We start from the raw sequence: 18,894 nt of genomic DNA, 5'->3' as shown, positions 1-18,894 counted from the left end.
GTGTTTTTAAATGTCAGACACAAAAATCAGATTTGAAACAGTGCTGTAAGAAACACGCTCAGATCATTTTATACTTTCAACTTGTCAATTGTACTTTTACTCACAGTGGGAAGAGAAACCAGAACTATTACTCAAATACTCTGAGTGATATCACTTCAATAAAAAAAAAATATATATATTTTTTTTCTTCTCTCTATTTGGAGGTAAATGAACACCTTAGCATTTAGATTTTGTTCATTTTATTTGTATTTATAACTTTATAACATATCCTCTGTAATGGACGCTGGGGACATTTTGGTGTTAAATCCATGTGAAGTTGACAACCGAACAAAAACAACTTTTTTTGATGACCAACATTTCTGACAAGCTTCTATGGTTGCCTCAGAAAGTTTTTAGACTCCCTTTAAATTTCATTATTAGTATTATTATTATTATTAGTAGTAGTATATTTTTTACAGTGGAGCTACAAACTAACATCTATTGAGTTTTTATTATTATTATCATTATTATTATTATTATTATATTTTTTTTATCCAGGACATGATACTGCCCTATAATCCCCAGACCCTATTTAGGCAGAGAAACCTCATCCCCCCATTAAGAGTTTATCTCAAAACACTTAAAAGATCGACTGGTTAACTTAAATGTCCACTACAAAGGACACAAATGAATGGACCGAGTCTCAGGAGGTTTTAAATAAGAACCTGTTACTCCAAAATAAAAACAAAGTTACAAAACAATGTAAAGAACTGATTCTTACAGGCATGGAATTGTTGAATTGTTAAAAAACAGGTCTATTATAAAAACAAATGTAGATCTGCAGCTGGTGAGTGAACATTTAATAAATCCTATTTTTGGTTATTGATGGAAGTGCGCCCTCTGGTGGCTGAAGAGGACACGTTTAGTGCCAACAGGAGGCTTTCTCCTTAATTACGCACTCGTTTCACAGTTTTATTCTTATTTTTTATTCTCTTGGAAATGTTGAATCTTGACAAAAATGATCTATTATAAAAACAAACGCATGCCTACAGTTGCTGAGTGAACATTTACTAAATCCTTTCGTGGTTTTTGATGAAAGTGCGCCCTCTTGTGGCTGGACATCGTGCGTTTTAGCGCCAACAGGAGGCGGTGTTACACAGACCCGGCGCGCGCACTGCTCGTAAACATAAAAAGAGGAAATCTCACTTCCGGGCTGACAAATCATACTGGTCCTGACCCGAGCCGAACCAGGCCACTTCAGAACCCTCCCCCGGGTGACCAGAGGCGCGCTGAGGTAAGACTGCGGCCGCGTTTGACCTCTCCAAACCCGTGCGCACCGCCGGAGAGCGCAGCGCACAAACCCCGAGCTCTGGAGGCTTGTATGTTTTAGTTTCGTTTCCCTCTGTAGATATCCCGGAGCAAACCCTCGTCCTGTTGTTAGGAACAGCTGGAATAACGCGCCTACCCTGGATTCATGTCGTGTTTTGCTCGTTTTATTGGATGGTTTGCGGAATAAAAGCGCATCAGAGGAGGGCAAATGAGGCTACCACTGCGCGTTTCGTTCCACCTGCTCCTCTCTCCAGCGGCAGTGAGGAGTCTGGGCCTGCTGTGTGTCATTCTCTGGACAGGTTGTGGATTTGGGAAGCTTTATTTACGCGAAAAATGGAGACTCAGATCAAAAAAACACCCTCACATGATCGTTTTACTGAGCGTCAGGTCCTGTGTAAAGAAAAATATGTAAAGAGTGATTGGGTGTGAGCTTTGGGGTTTTGTGTTTTGTTTCATTCACACATATTTGACTAACCCTGTTTATGTATAAAATAGTGTATTTACTCGGGACAGTCCCAATTTTGAGCCCTGTGTCCCCTGTTCCAGCAGATTTATCCAAAACCAGTGATTTGTCCCAGATTTACACAAGAAATATCCCAATTGTCCCCATTTTTGAACAATTTGATCCGATTTACGCAGGTTTTGGTGTTATTTTCCTTTCGGTGGAGCGTCAAAACAGGGCACAGGAACTTGATGTGGCCACAAACAAACTACAACTACGACTACTAATGTCCCTCATGTGGTAGAACATTAAAAAAACATAAAACTATTTATTAACACGTTGTTATCCGTGATGGGAAATTACTAAATACAAGTGAGGATACAAATTTAGAATACCAATTTTGAGTGTAGCGACTCTTTTAATATTAAAGCTCACTGCAGTATTTAACCGCATGTAAGGATTGGTTAAAAAAAACAGTGATTTGTCCCAGTTTTACACAAGAATTGCCCAAGTTGTTCCTATTTTTGACCAATTTGACAGCAAAGAGAGCCACAAATTGTTGTTTGTGTAGGTAAAATACAGAAAAGCTGCATAAAAACGACTAAAACACAAAGAAAATGTGACTATACTGACTCACATGTTCGTCGTGAATGGGCAGAGTGCTCATTTTCCTTTAATTACGCACTCATTTCACTGTTTTATTCTTATTTATGTCATCAGTTTTTGTTTTTTTTTTGAAAATCTGGTCACCCTACTTTAAATCTTAAAACGTTCTCTTCCACCTTGTGATGTTGTGAAGTGGTGCTTATCAAGTTGGCATGTACTTTTTTAATCTTTTAGTTGGTAGAGATTGGCCGCTCCAGGTCTGAAATCATCCGAATGATTCTAGTGAAGGTGCGTGGAGTTTAAAAACACGGCGGCGCACTTTTTGTATTAACACATGACATCACAAAGTGGAACAGGTGAAACAAGGTGGAGTGTTTTCTGCCTAAATCTGCAGGTGTTTGTGCGTTTAAACACGTGTGAACAAATCGAAACACAACTCCAGGTCTGTTTGTGATGAGGAAACAACATTATAATTTATAACATTGTGCAGTTTGGGCTTTTTAAGAACTATAACCTTTGAAACTAATCAAAATTTTACAAGAATTTACAGATCCTCCTGGTGTCATCTGACCAAGAATCTGCAGCAGAGGACTTGAGACTTGACTTGATGAAATGGACTAAGACTTGGGACTTGACTCAGACTTGAGGCCTGTGACTTGAGAAGACTTTTTTTTTTTTTACCTCCGCCAAGGAGGTTATGTTTTTGCCGGCGTTTGTCTGTTTGTTTGTTTGTTTGTTTGTTTGTCTGTTTGTTTGTTTGTTTGTTTGTTTGTCTGTTAGCAACATAACTCAAAAAGTTATGGACCGATTTTGATGAAATTTTCAGGATTTGTTGGAAATGTGAAAAGGAAGAACTGATTTAATTTTGGGGGTGATCCAGAAGAAATCCTGGATTCTGGATCACTTTGAAATTGTAGTTAACATTGTGGTAAATGGGGCCAAAAATTTTGTTTCTCAATATCTCGGTTAATTATTGACCAAACCCCATGAAATTTGACTCAGGGATGGACAATGGGATCCTCTTTCATATTCCAAATTGAAAGATACGAGACAAATATTTATTGAAAACACAATTAATATGAGGGGGACTGTAGTCCTTGGCGGAGGTCTGCGCTCTCTGAGTGCTTTTCTAGTTTTGAAACTTTGTTTTTATTAGAACATTTTATTTATGTATATCACATATCACATATTTACATACACAAATTATTAGTATTGTGAAACTAAATAAATCAAAAGACCAACTAAAAAAGTAAAAACTAGAAAAGCACTCAGAGAGCGCAGACCTCCGCCAAGGACTACCCCCATTTTTTATATAAATTGCAATAAAATCAGTCTTCTGGATCAGATCCGGATCAGCCTTTGGAATATGAAAGAGGATCCCATTGTCCATCCCTGAGTCAAATTTCATGGGGTTTGGTCAATAATTAACCGAGATATTGAGAAACAAAATTTTTGGCCCCATTTACCACAATGTTAACTAAAATTTCAAAGTGATCCAGAATCCAGGATTTCTTCCGGATCACCCCCAAAATGAAATCAGTTCTTCCTTTTCACATTTCCAACAAATCCAATCAAAATCGGTCCATAACTTTTTGAGTTATGTTGCTAACAGACAAACAAACAAACAAACAAACAGACAAACGCCGGCAAAAACATAACCTCCTTGGTGGAGGTAATTAAAAATAAATAGAAATAAAATATGAGGCCATCAAGCTAGTGACATCTGCAAAGATATATACAACATTTTTACATTAAGTTTTGTTTTGATTGTAAGATTTCCACTTTTTCCAATATAGTTCTCCTTTGTCTGAGTGTCTTAAAGAAAATGTTATTTGTTCCATAATCTGAATTTCGGACTTGAGAAGACTTGATGCTTCTCCTAAAAATATATGTTTTTAGAAGATACTTTTCTCTTTACAGTTGATAAATGTCACGTTTAATTTAACAGGAACAAACTGGAACATGTCCCTCTCACTTCTCTATTTGGTACTTTGGATGGAACTGAAGTATTGTGATGTAGTATCCTCAAAAGTACTACAGTAATATACAGAAAAACAGAGTAATATTCAGTACAATACAGTAAAACAGAAGGATCTGTATAGAACAGGCATGTCCGAACTACGGCCCGTGGACCAAATATGGCCCTCAGACAAATTTTTCTTGGCTCTCAGGCTTCCAGGTGAATTGGCCCAAATTCATTAACTGCATCAATTAAAAACTTTTTATCATGTCTCATTCTAACGTGTTTAAACATGCACATATTTAAATTATTCACTGGCCTCGGTCAGACCTCTGCTTCGTCTGTGTTTACATATGTGGCCTTTGACATACACAGTGTTGGGAAGGTGACTTTTAAAATGTTTTCCCCTACAGATTACAGATTACAAACACCAAAATGTAGTTTGTAACATAATCCATTAAATTACTTAAAGTGAGGAACATAATCTGAATACTTTGGATTACTTGATTTGCTGTAGAGAAGCAAAGACGAGGAAATCTTCACATAAAATGTTTTGTCTGATAAAAGAAAATAAAAAGGCCGAGTCTTTACTTAACCAAATTAAAAATATTACTGATAGAAGAAGAAGAGACACGTCCACGCAGCAGGATTTAGTCTTGATAAATCCTATTTTAGACCTGGTTTTAGACCTGGTTTTAGTCCTGGTTTTAGTCCTGGTTTTAGTCCTGGGTTTAGACTTGGTTTAGACCTGGTTTTAGACCTGGTTTTAGACCTGGTTTAGACCTGGTTTAGACCTGGTTTAGACCTGGTTTAGACGTGGTTTAGACCTGGTTTAGTGTCCGGCAATGAGTGGAATTACCGGAAAAAAAACAAAGGGATATAGCCGAAATGTGAAAACAGAAAAATCCCGCCGTGTAATCCATTTATTTCAACAAAGTAACTGTAATCCAATTACTACTCATTAAAACAGTAACTGTAACTGAATACAGTTACTCATAATTTGTACTCTTATTACATAACTCTGGTACATGTAATCTGTTACTCCCCAACACTGGACATAGAACATGTCCATGTTCCTTCCATTTCAGTGCAGACGACACGACAAAATAACTGTTATTTAGAACTTTTTATCTGAATTATTTCTGTTCTGACCGTAATAATTCACACTAAGATTTTGTCAAAACATTTAAAAAGGAAAAATGTGGATTTCTAAAACTATTACATAAATTCTCAGATAAATATACCGTGACTTTTAAGTACAGTTTAGTTTAAAATTCATATAAATTGCAAAAATCTAAGATGTATTTGGTGCTTTGGTTTAAAGACTTGAAATGACTTGAAGCTCTTGACTTGGACTTATGGGCCAGTGACTCGAGACTCGACTTGGGACTTGACTCGGACTTGAGGTCAAAGACTTACTTGAGACTTGCAAAACAACGACTGGTCCCACCTCTGATCTGCAGTTCAGACTTGTGCCCTCGTCAGACAGTTTTTATTAGTTTATTGAGGTTATAAAGATTTCTGTTTCTTATTAGGATTTTAAGTCCAACATGAGAAAACGCGGCGCTGGAGATGGGTGGAGTGAGTTTTGTGGAGTGACTGGACAGGTTCATCTGCCTTTTCATGTAAATGCAGATGCTGTTTATTCCTTCTCCATAGTTACACATAGTTGAGATTCTAACAAACACGACAACTTTTACCAGTGCCTCTCCTATGAAGAAATCCCGCCGCTTTGAATTTTTTAACTCTGACAAAAGAGGTTTGAATTATTTTTATTCTGAACTGTAGTTGGTGACATTTTAAGTGTACTTTTAAAAATATGTTAGTTAATTTTCTTCGGTCAGTGAACATAATCATATATCATATTACAATGATTTAACACAAAAAATGATGCATTTTATACATTTCACTGAAGTTATTCTACAGACCGAAGGGGTTTAAGATGAAGTTTTAACACTTATTTTGCCAAAACCCTATTAACATATAGAACAGGATACAAGACAGTAGAACTATTTACAGCGAAAAACACAAAACTTGTCTTTTAACGACTGCGCACCACAATCCAGAGAATCCACTCGGGTGTCCCAGCACGACTTCAGTAAACTACAAAGCCGCAACACCTGCAGCCAGTGTTGGGGAGTAACAGATTACATGTACCAGAGTTATGTAATCAGAGTACAAATTATGAGTAACTGTATTAAGTTACAGTTACTGTTTCAGTGAGTGGTAATTAGATTACAGTTACTTTGTTGAAATAAATGAATTACATGGTGGTATTTTCCTGTTTTCACATTTTGGTCTAAACCAGGTCTAAACCAGGTCTAAAACCAGGTCTAAAACCAGGTCTAAAACCAGGTCTAAAACCAGGTCTAAAACCAGGTCTAAAACCAGGTCTAAAACCAGGTCTAAAACCAGGTCTAAACCAGGTCTAAAACCAGGTCTAAAACCAGGTCTAAAACTAAAACCAGGTCTAAAACCAGGTCTAAAACCAGGTCTAAAACCAGGTCAGGACTAAACCAGGTCAGGACTAAACCCAGGACTAAACCCAGGACTAAACCCAGGACCAAAACCCGGTCTAAACCTAAACCCGGACCAAACCCGGACCAAACCCGGACTAAACCCGGACTAAACCCGGACTAAACCCGGACTAAACCCGGACTAAACCATGCTGCGTGGACCGTATTCTATCAATTATATTTTTAATACGGTTCAGTAAAGTCTGGGCTTTTTATTTTCTTTTATCAGACAAAACATCTTATGTCACGATTTCCTCGTCTTTGCTTCTCTACAGCAAATCAAGTAATCCAAAGTATTCAGATTAAGTTACTCACTTTAAGTAATTTAATGGATTACGTTACAAACTACATTTTGAAGTATGTAACCTGTAATCTGTAGGGGAATACATTTTAAAAGTCACCTTCCCAACACCACCCGCAGCGCACGTAAACACACACGGAGCAGACGGCGACTGCACAGCGAAAAACACCCGCAGACACACTCGTCACTCCACGCCGACGAGGAACGGAACGGAGGAACGAACCTGAAAAAGCGAGCGCAACGTGCCGCTTCTAGACACGACTGAACAACTGAGTCACCGCGAACACGCCGACAATCCGTTGGTCCCAGACAGCACCTCCCTACACGCCACAACTGAACAAAGCCCAGAGTCACCGTGAACGAACAAACAAACAAAACCACTCACCCATCACACTGTTGTGGTTTCCTTTAAAGTCCCACACGGTTTATTTGTGAAAAAAGTTTGAAAATAGACCATTTAATGACAGTGCGTCTTATAATCCAGAGCGACTAATAGCCCGGAAAATACGGTACTTAATTATTTTGGTATACACAGTCCAAAACACATCGATGTTCATATGTGTGTGTCCGGGATTAAGGAAGTCTGGGAGTAGATGGACGTGAGCTACTGTGTCCAAATAATTTCTCTTGTGGATGAATAAAGTCAGTCCAAGTCCAAATCTAAAATAGAAATATAACCCAAGAAAACGTCCACATGATAAATCTTGACCCCCAAAAACTGTTGAACATTAAAGGTGACAATCTTATGCGAGAGACCGGTGGAGGTTGCATAATTATAGATAAGCACGGGTCAGTTATCTAGCTCCAGATCCGGCTTCTCTCTCGTGCAGGGCGGGACTGAATAATGCCGCGTCAGCACTTTGGTTATCTGAGCCGTATAAATGATCGCGCATTAGGCCTGGACAATCTGGTGATACAAACTGAACCGTGATCTCATTCCTCTAACGATCTGCTATTTTGATTCACAAATATGCCCTCGTCTGCGCTTCCACCCACTCCTCCTCCTCCTCCTCCTGGTGAGCCTCAGAAATGCACCGAGCGAGTCACGTTTGGATTTAAAGCTCCTACGTTACATGAAATTTACTCTTGTGAGCTTTAAACGGTATTATGCTGTTACTAAAACACGCACCTGAAGTTGTGTTTTGTTTCATTCACACGTGTTTGAGTAACTCTGTGTTTTTAGTCTGTCTACATCTCCAAAGCTCAAAATGCTCTGGTCCACCTTGTGATGTCATGACGCGGTGCTTTTCAAGTGAACTGCTCCTTTTACCTTTTGTTCACAGTGGAGATCGGCAATTCTGAGGCTGAGATCGTCCAAGTGATTCTGGTGAAGGTGTGTGGAGTTTATAAACACACTGGCGCGCGTCTCGTCCTTACCACGTGACATCACAAGGTGGAACGGAGTGGAGTTTGAGAGTCGCCTTGGAGAGAAGAACTCAGATTAAATAGATTTTGTACCGGGCCGGGAAAGTGCGAACCAGGACTAAAACCAGTATTAAAACCAGTATTAAAACAGGATTTACCCAGGAGTAAACCAAGGTCTAAACCAAGGTCTAAACCAAGGTCTAAACCAAGGTCTGAACCAAGGTCTGAACCAAGGACTGAACCAAGGACTAAACCTAGGACTAAACCTAGGACTAAACCTAGGACTTAAACCTAGGACTTAAACCTAGGCCTTAAACCCAGGCCTTAAACCCAGGCCTAAACTCAGGCCTAAACTCAGGCCTAAACCCAGGCCTAAACTCAGGCCTAAACTCATGCCTAAACTCATGGCCTAAACTCATGGCCTAAACTCAGCCTAAACTCAGGGCCTAAACTCGGGCCTAAACCAGGTCTTAAACCCAGGTCTTAAACCCAGGCCTAAACCCAGGCCTAAACCCAGGCCTAAACTCAGGCCTAAACTCAGGCCTAAACTCAGGCCTAAACTCAGGCCCTAAACCAGGTCTTAAACCCAGGTCTTAAACCCAGGTCTTAAACCCAGGTCTTAAACCCAGGCCTAAACCCAGGCCCTAGACCCAGGCCCTAGACCCAGGCCCTAGACCCAGGCCCTAGACCCAGGCCCTAGACCCAGGCCTAAACCAAGGCCTAAACTCAGGCCCTAAACCAGGTCTTAAACCCAGGTCTTAAACCCAGGTCTTAAACCCAGGTCCATCGCGTCTCCTCCCTCATTCTGCCCACACTGCGTCTCCTTCTGTACGCCGCTGGTTGGTGAAAACATCGTCCCTAAGAGCCGCTGCAAACGCCCGGACGCAAAATATTGTCAGACATAAAACCGGTGTGTGGAGCAAAAAAGGTCGGAGAACACGGAGACAGAGGATTTTTCAAGGACAGAGAAATACTGTGACTGTTTGTCCTTTTTCAGAAGTTGCACATACGTGAAAGGAAGGAATCTCAAATAATCACCTTGGTAAACAGCTCCACAGTTGATCGATTTTCATTCTTTGTTTACGTCTTTATAATGGTATTTTGAACTTTTATTGACGATTTTAAACACAAAAAATCCTCTGTGCAACATTTAAACAAGTGTGAATGGAACAAAAACAACTCCAGGTCTGTTTTTTAAGGAGGAAACAACATTATAACACATCAGAAAATGAACCAGTGTGTGAACTTTGAAAAGAAGCAAATGGTTTTAGATACTTCTTCAAGACGATATAAGTCTAACGCGAATCGTGATAAAATCGAAATTGTGATGTGGCGCCAAGAAAATTGTGATCTCAGTGTTTTGTTTATGGTCCAGCCCTGGCTTCACGGTTTTATTTACGTTTCTGTTTTCAGGTGTTTCCGATGGACTGAGGACCTCCCTGGTGCCCTCATGACCGCTCCAGCTCAGCAGCGCGGTTAAAGCTCCAGTGCGGGACATGGAGAGCGTGTGCAGCAGCAGCGTGGCTTCCCGCGGCGACCTGCCCGTGTGCATCAACAGCGGAGCGCCCGTGTCCGTGTGCAGCGACCTGTTCAAACCCAAGAAGGGCATCTCGGACGTCAGGAGGACCTTCTGCCTCTTCGTCACCTTCGACCTGCTCTTCATCTCTCTGCTCTGGATCATCGAGCTCAATGTGAGAGCGGGGAGGGACCCGAGACGACGAAACTGTGATCAGAGAGTTAGAATAAAACTCCAGACGGACAGAGAATGACCAAACACACACACACACACATACTAATGCCGGGCGTACACTGTGCGATATTTTCGGTCGTGTCACTCAGCCCCAGCTTAAACTGTACGACCAAATCACAGGGTTTAAAAGTTCACAGCTCACGAATCATGTTCTCACACTGAACGAACCGATGCTCGGATGCGACTTGCCTGCTCACACTGTACGTTCACATAACGACCGGAGTTGTCAAAGTTGTTGTTCCGGAAGTAGAAAACCACGAAGAAGAAAACCACGGAATTAGAAAACCACAGATGTGCGGAGACACAATGCTGAGCCACTTCAGTCTGCCAGATTCTGGCAAATCGGCTCGTGGAACAACTTCAACAGAGCGAAATCCTCACGAGAGGCGACTGGATTTCAAACAAGTTTGATTTTCTTGCGGCCTACGAATGTCGATCGGGAGCTGGTCGTGAGTCATTAATCGGTTCTCTTTACCCCATGTAAACTACACGAAGCACGACACACGATGAAGCCAAAACTCGGCCCGATCCCCAAAACAGTCGCACGAGCGAAAAATCGGCTCAAAAAGGGTCAAAAATCGCACAGTGTACGCCCGGCCTTAGTGGACAGGGTTCCCTCTTTCACTGACAACATTTCAAAACTTTTCCAAGACTTTTTCATGACCTAAAGTGAATTTTCCATGACTTTTCAGCACCTACATGTGTAGAATTGACCAGACTTTTAGGGTGAAATATGAAATGTTAACCTTTTCCACTCACCTTATGGTTTGGGATTATAGTTTTTAGACATTCATCCTGTCAGTGCATTTTTTGTCGTCTTTTAAACAAAAGGCGCAGATGTTCAGAAATAATCATAATAGCCTCATGTGAACTTAACAGAACGCTGGAGTTGCATGAAAGAGATGATAAAACTCCATGACTTTTCCAGGATTTCCATGACTGTGGGAACCCTGAGTGGAAGATGATGTAATGATTTTAGCAAATTTATTAAAGAAAAACAAAAAATAGACACCACTTCAATCCAGGTTAAAAATGCACTGTAACATGTTACTGACATTTGTACCGAGTAAAATATTACCTTTTTTTTTTTTCCTGTTATGCCTTACATTACTAGCGTAGTCCTTCCAGTCAATTTCATTTCTCTCCAGCAAGTAGGTCAGGAATCGGAATACACTAGAAAACCCAAAACCTCAAAACCCAAAAAAGTGTGAGTTCGGGCACCAGCCAATCAGCGAAGAGTGATGTGTTTTGCCCTTCTTCCTGTGGGATTTGGGAAAAGCTTAATAAACCAGTTAGCCCCATCAGCGGTGCATTACATACATCACAACGAAATGGAAGCAATTGGTAAAATAAAAAAGTACCCACCTACCGTCAAGCGAACGAAAACTAAGGCTGCGAGGTCACACGGTTTGCACGAAGTGAAACGAAGTAAAACCGGCTGATGAATCAGGCTATTACATTACTGCGTTACAGCAAAAATCAACGCATTACTTTCCCAACTCTGGACAACATAGTTTATTTCAAATGAAACAGAAAACGCACCTCTACAAGAACTTGGTGTGCAAATGCAATAACAGTAAAATAAAAGTGAAAAAATGTACAGCACACTCAGATGGCCAGTGTCCAAAAAACCATTTTTTAATTTTTGAATAACATTTCGGGCCTTGGTCAGATCTTTTTTTTTTGCCGAAACTTTGCTTAAAAATAAAATATATATTTTGGACATTGTTCATCTGAATGTGCTGTAAATTTTTTCACTTTTAACATAGTTTCGTTAACTTATCTAAAGTGGACCCTCTGAAGCGGCAAATAATAGTATTAAATCAAAATCAAATCAAATTTATTCGTATAGCACTTTTAAAACTAAAGCTCCTAAAGTGCTGAACAGTGAAATAAAATATACAATAGGTAAATTAACCATAATAATAATAAAAATAATAAAATAATAAAAATAATAATAATAATAAAAATAATAATAATAAAAATAATTAAATAATAATAATAATAAAAAAAATAATAAAAATAATAAAAATAAAATGATAAAAAAATATAAAATAATAATAATAAAAATAATAATAATAACAACAACAAGGTGTCTCTTCCTAACTTGGGGCAAATGTCAAGGAGAAAAAGTGCATTTTGAGTGAGGATTTAAAGTGCTCCGGTGAGGTGCAGTTGTAATGTACAACGACCAAGTATTGGGTGTCTCTTAAACACAGCCTTAAGATCTGAAATCTTCAAGAAAAGTTACCCTCCCAAAAAAACGCCCCAACACTGTTCAGTTTTGACGGAGAGGTTGTTTTGCATCATTTAAATGTGGTAACGTGTCACAGTTCAGACCAAAAGTTCTCTGCTGGAGGCTTGGAGGGAGGAGCTCCGTACCCTCGAGCTGCTCTCATATCACCTGGTTAAATTTGAATATAAAATCTATTGTCCTCGAGTGAACTAAAGCCTAACCCTCACCGCAGAGAGGTCCAGCTGTGCTCTGTGTGAGGAAAATAAAGTCAGCAAGGAAAAAAAAAAAAAAAAACTTTCACCAAACTCCTGCAGGACGCTGGAAGAAGCGAGAGCAACCTCAGAAGAACCAGTTTCACCCACAAGCTCACAAGAGGTTTAATGTCGTTAGTTCCAGTTTCACAATTAGAGAAAACAGAATAAACATGTGTAAAAGTTAGTAGACCAAAAAAAGCTTTTATTTTGAGACGGTTCTTGACTCTGAGTGTGTTCCAGGGCAGCGGGGGCCTCCTGCAGCAGCTCACGGAGGAGGTGCTGAACTACGACTTCCACCACTCCTTCTTCGACATATTTGTGAGTCGCTTTGTTTTATTTGGTGTAAAAAAAATGTCTAAATGTAACACTGGGATGTCCAAGTACCACCAGGTCCTAACGATACGAAATCTGGACTGAACCGAGTCTGAAAATACACGTATAAACTCAACAGATACACTCAAAAACACTCGGATAAAGCAAATTCTGTACCAAACGTCGCTCATCTGGGTTTATTGTGCCAAGTATCATGTTGGTGGGGCACAAAAGTTAAAGGCCTGTACCTGATTTTTCTTTTCTTACAAGCAGTTTGAAAGGACCTACTATTTTATTGGCACTTTTCACAACTCTGAGACCACAGAGGTGTTTTGTTCAAATGACTTTATGATGATTCAGACCTAGTTCAGACCTGGTTCAGACCTGGTTCAGTCCTGGTTCAGTCCTGGTTCAGTCCTGGTTCAGTCCTGGTTCAGTCCTGGTTCAGACCTGGTTCAGTCCTGGTTCAGACCTGGTTCAGTCCTGGTTCAGACCTGGTTCAGACCTGGTTCAGACCTGGTTCAGACCTGGTTCAGACCTGGTTCAGACCTGGTTCAGTCCTGGTTCAGTCCTGGTTCAGTCCTGGTTCAGTCCTGGTTGAGACCTGGTTGAGACCTGGTTTAGATTGGGTTTAGTCCTGGTTCAGTCCTGGCAATCAGCTCTGTGGTTGTGGCGTGTATATATTTATAATCCAATAATGACACAGCATAGGTTTAGTCCTGGTTTAGTCCTGGTTTAGTCCTGGTTTAGTCCTGGTTCAGTCCTGGTTCAGTCCTGGTTGAGACCTAGTTTAGTCCTGGTTCAGTCCTGGTTCAGACCTGGTTCAGACCTGGTTTAGACCTGGTTCAGTCCTGGTTGAGACCTGGTTGAGACCTGGTTGAGACCTGGTTGAGACCTGGTTCAGTCCTGGTTCAGTCCTGGTTCAGTCCTGGTTCAGTCCTGGTTGAGACCTGGTTGAGACCTGGTTGAGTCCTGGTTGAGTCCTGGTTGAGTCCTGGTTGAGTCCTGGTTTAGATTGGGTTCAGTCCTGGTTCAGTCCTGGTTCAGTCCTGGTTCAGTCCTGGTTCAGTCCTGGTTCAGTCCTGTTCAGTCCTGGTTGAGACCTGGTTGAGTCCTGGTTTAGTCCTGGTTCAGTCCTGGTTTAGACCTGGTTTAGATTGGGTTCAGTCCTGGTTCAGTTCTGGTGATGGGCGCTGTGGTTGTGGCATGTATATATTTATAATCCAATAATGACACAGCATAGGTTTAGACCTGGTTTAGTCCTGGTTTAGACCTGGTTTAGTCCTGGTTCAGTCCTGGTTCAGTCCTGGTTTCAGTCCTGGTTCAGTCCTGGTTTAGTCCTGGTTTAGTCCTGGTTTAGTCCTGGTTTAGTCCTGGTTTAGTCCTGGTTTAGTGTTTTGGAGTACTGGGCTGTCGGACTAGTGGGTTGACCCCGATTTATCACGGGCACAGGCGGGTAACGGGTGGAAAGTCCGGACGAGGGCGGATTTAACTTTGATATAATCATGGGTTAATGTGCGGGCGCGGGTCTCCAAAAACGGACCCGTGCAGGACTCTGATCCAAACTCCTTGGTCTCGTCCTGGTCTGATGATCCTGGTTGTGTCTCTGTGCAGCTCCTGGCCGTGTTCAGGTTCGGCGCTCTGATCCTGGCCTACGCCGCGTGCCGCCTGCGCCACTGGGCCGCCATCGCAGTGAGTATCTGCGTTTGTACAGGACACGTTTACAATTTAGGGCTGCTCAAGTTTGAGGTAAAAAATGTTTCCTCACTTTTCTGGGAGGATTATTGAACAAAACAGTTGTACTTTCACCACACTTTTTTTAATAGATTTGTAGTGAGGTGTGTAAAACCTCAAGCTCCCACAAACATGTTTTCAAACTTAACGCCCTGTCGTGTCGATATCTTATCAAACATATTCATGAGCATCGCAGCTCAGACCGCTCCCCGTTTCCTCCTCTTCCTCTTCCTCCTTTTGTTCCTCTTCTCCTTCTCTTCCTCCAGACACAGTTGCCTTTTTTTGCGTGCACACCAAATCTGATTACTGTACCTTTTAAGAATGCAAACCACAACTTCTGATGAAAGTAATCAGAGGGACCAGGGTCAGAAGGAATTGAGATGATTTTGCGATTTACGTTTCAATTAAACAATCGTATAACTCTGAACTGATTTTGTGCGTGTAGCTGCAGCCGGTGAGGTTGAGTTGGTTTTCATGTTTTTCATTTGTACTTGTTCTTCACAGATCACCACTACAGTCAGCTGTGTCTTCCTCATCGTCAAAGTCCTTCTGTCTAAGGTAAGGCCTCGGCTCGAGAGTGTATTTCAGTGTGCGGGGATTAACCCATCACACCCCCTAAAAAGCCTCAAAAGCAGTCCAGACTGCCAACTCCTTCACTGTGTGTGTGTGTGTGTTTGTGTGTGTGTTTGTGTGTGTGTTGTGTTGTGTTCGTGTGTGTGTGTGTTCGTGTGTGTCTGTGTGTGTCTGTGTGTGTGTGGTGTGTGTGTGTGTTCAGCTGCTGACTCTGGGGGCGTTCGGGTATCTCCTCCCCATCTCCTCCTTCGTCCTGGCCTGGATCGAGACCTGGCTGCTGGACTTCAAAGTGCTGCCGCAGGAGGCCCTGGACCAGGCCTGTGAGTGCTGAACTATTCAGCAACACACATACGCACACACAGGGCCGCACACATAGGACCACGCACACACAGGAACACGCACACATAGGACCACGCACACACAGGAACACGCACACATGTGACAGACAAAAGTATGTCCAGATCAGAACAGATTCCTATCAGCAGCTGTAATAAGTTTAAACATTCTGTTATCATAAAGAGGTCAACATAAAACTTTCCAGTTCACACTGACCAGTCTGTTTGTTCTGTTCAGGGTTTGCAGGAGTGGTGAGTGGAGCGGAGCGGGCCCCTCTGCTCGGCCCCGGGCCCCTGTCAGACGGACAGTTCTACTCTCCTCCAGAGTCTGTGGCAGGTACGGCCCCTGACGAACACAATGACGTCTAGATGAAGAAAACTGGGACATTTTCTCAGTTTTCCCAGATTTTGAGTAACTATCACCAACAGAGATGGTGAAAAGCTCTGAAAAGTTGTTTTTGCAATTCCTCTGATCACTTTCTCAAACTGTCCAGTCTTTGGTTAATGGTTCATTCTGTTTCTGATGTAGATTCTGACGAGGAGCTGGAGGACAAACATGAAGCAGAGAAAGGCCTCCTCTGTCCTGGGACCTAACACCTGGACACATGGGTACACACGAGGTACGTACACACGGCACACCATAAATCTCCAATACTGCATGGTGTTCTTGTTCTTGTTCCAATCATCTGTATAAATAGTTCAATAGATTAAAAACACTTGACATTTTGCTCTGAATGATCTTGTTATGCCCCTTTAAAACCCGTGAGTTTGTGAATGATCTTCCTGTGAGGTTATATTGTTGTATTCCTCATCATGTCAGGATTATTTGTTCCAAATTTCACGAATCTGACACTGTATGTGACTACAGCAAATCTGTTTCGTTCGTTCGTTCATTTCTTCGTTCACAACAATTTGTTTTTTCAGTTTTCAATTTTGTGTTTAAATGAATAATGTGAAAAACAGATAACGGCCTTTTCCCATTTCCGTGACTTAAACTGCGATGCCGGACTAGACCAGGACTGAACCAGGACTAAACCAGGTCTGAACCAGGACTGAACCAGGACTGAACCAGGACTGAACCAGGACTGGACCAGGACTGAACCAGGACTGGACCAGGACTGAACCAGGACTGAACCAGGACTGAACCAGGACTGAACAGGTCTGACTGAACCAGGACTGAACCAGGACTGAACCAGGACTGGACCAGGACTGAACCAGGACTGGACCAGGACTGAACCAGGACTGAACCAGGACTGAACCAGGACTGAACCAGGTCTAAACCAGGTCTAAAACCAGGTCTAAACCAGGTCTAAACCAGGACTAAACCAGGACTAAACCAGGACTAAACCAGGACTACACCAGGACTAAACTGATCTCAGACCCGCTCTAAGTCCCTTGTTTAGTCCTTGTTTAGTCCTTGTTTAGTCCTTGTTTAGTCCTGTTTAGTCCTTGGTTTAGTCCTGGTTTAGTCCTGGTTTAGTCCTGGTTTAGTCTTGGTTTAGTCTTGTTTTAGTCCTGGTTTAGTCCTTGTTTAGTCCTTGTTTAGTCCTGGTTTAGTCCTGGTTTAGTCCTGGTTTAGTCTTGGTTTAGTCTTGTTTTAGTCCTGGTTTAGTCCTGGTTTAGTCCTGGTTTAGCCCTGGTTTACTCCAGGGATCTGTAAAGGGATCTGTAAAGGGATCTGTAAAGGATCTGTTAAAGGGATCTGTCCAGGTTTAGACCTGGTTTAGACCTGGTTTAGACCTGGTTTAGACCTGGTTTAGACCTGGTTTAGACCTGGTTTAGACCAGGGTTCAGTCCTGGTTTAGTCTTGGTTTAGTCCTGGTTTAGTCCAGGGATCTATCCGGGTTTAGTCCGGGGTCAGTCCTGGTTCAGTCCTGTATCCCAGTATAAGTCATGGAAACTTGTAACCTTGTCCATTTTTACATTATTCATTTTAAACACAAAATCAAAAACTGAAAAAAAACAAATCGTTATCTGTTTTTTCTTTTCATTTTTTCGTTTTCTTATTTTTGGTTTTATTTTGAAAAACAAATGAACGAACGATACACGGATTATAGCAGCACTTTTCTTTTAACAGACTCATGTCATTTCACAGAAGAAGGGTCCCACACAAAGCGGTTTTGGGTGGAGGGGTCTAAAATATTTCTACGTATTTGAATAAACTCTGATCATTTCGACAGCAACATAAAACTGAACACTGTGATTTGATTGCATCTCACGTGTCCCTGTGTCTTTCCCCAGGTTGTCTCGTCCCGGAGGTTGTGGCTGAACATCTCGGTGGTGTTGGTCAAACTTCTCCACGGTGGACGTTCTGCCTTGGGACTCACTTTTTTTTTTTTTTTTTAGTTCTTAAATGAAACCGAAGCACTTACAACATGAAGGAACTATCCCTGGTTTGAATGAAATATTTTAACAGTGGACCTGGGTTTCTATGGCAACAACAGGATGACGCTGTTTACATCAAGTGTTAATTTTATCTTTTAACTCATAAGTCGGGGTTGGGCTGTCGTTTTATTATGGTTTTTCTTGGAGTTGTCCCTATTTTTATCAGTGAAACTATTGCAAAATCTATTGCGTCCCGTTAAATAATGTGACTCTGGAATGTTTGGCTCGTTTTCTATTTTCTTTACTTCTTTTGTATGATTTTGCACTCGGTTTTGTTGATTTTATTTCTTGTTTTTAAAGTCACTTTTGCCTCAACTCCACGTGAACTTTTTCTCGTCATAAATCTAAAGCAAAGAACAGTTTCTGTGGCCGGTGTTTATTTGTGTATGAATGTGTTTGGGGTTTTCTTTGGGACTGACCGCCATCCTAGAACTGGAACAGGAGAAGGGCCCCTGGACAAATGTCTCTGTGATTTCAGCTTTGTCCATAATCTGATGATGATTTGTGGGGACTTGAGCTCCTCCAGGTCGTATAAACATGCCACAATAAACTATCTGTGTCAGTGCCAATAACTTTAGTAATTACACAGATCAGTAATTATTGGGGAGCAAGGGCGTAGGTTTGGTCTCGGCTTTGGCAGTGTTGGGAAATTTACTTTTAAAATGTAATCCCCTACAGATTACAGATTACACACCCCAAAATGTAGTTTGTAACGTAATCCATTAAATTACTTAAAGTGAGTAACGTAATCTGATTACTTTGGATTACTTGATATTGTCATGTTTTTTTAAACGACATGAATGTAGCGACCACATCC

General features: G+C 41.4%; 1 protein-coding gene across 1 annotated transcript; it reads left to right on the top strand.

Annotated features, from left to right (window-relative positions):
• Positions 1-1,133: 1,133 nt before the first annotated feature.
• On the top strand, positions 1,134-18,436 carry stard3nl (STARD3 N-terminal like). The gene is made up of 9 exons (XM_020939618.2): positions 1,134-1,273; positions 9,912-10,189; positions 12,979-13,056; positions 14,665-14,742; positions 15,289-15,342; positions 15,560-15,677; positions 15,931-16,029; positions 16,222-16,312; positions 17,934-18,436. Exons 2-8 carry the CDS (start codon positions 9,995-9,997, stop codon positions 16,284-16,286), a joined length of 687 nt encoding a protein of 228 aa, XP_020795277.1. The 5' UTR covers positions 1,134-1,273; positions 9,912-9,994; the 3' UTR covers positions 16,287-16,312; positions 17,934-18,436.
• The last annotated feature ends 458 nt before the right edge of the window (positions 18,437-18,894 follow it).

The sequence above is a fragment of the Boleophthalmus pectinirostris genome, unplaced genomic scaffold (assembly GCF_026225935.1).
Source record: "Boleophthalmus pectinirostris isolate CB_2022bp ecotype Guang Dong unplaced genomic scaffold, ASM2622593v1 HiC_scaffold_16, whole genome shotgun sequence".
NCBI lineage: Eukaryota > Metazoa > Chordata > Actinopteri > Gobiiformes > Gobiidae > Boleophthalmus > Boleophthalmus pectinirostris.
Note: the sequence above shows the minus strand (reverse complement) of the source record. Positions and strands in the feature narration are given on the sequence as shown.

Excerpts from the sequence above, each read along its gene's own strand:
- stard3nl (XM_020939618.2), top strand. The coding sequence starts at position 9,995 with ATGGAGAGCGTGTGCAGCAGCAGCGTGGCTTCCCGCGGCGACCTGCCC. Across the intron at positions 13,057-14,664 it reads ACTCCTTCTTCGACATATTT|CTCCTGGCCGTGTTCAGGTT; the intron begins GTGAGTCGCTTT and ends GTCTCTGTGCAG. Across the intron at positions 15,343-15,559 it reads TCAAAGTCCTTCTGTCTAAG|CTGCTGACTCTGGGGGCGTT; the intron begins GTAAGGCCTCGG and ends GTGTGTGTTCAG.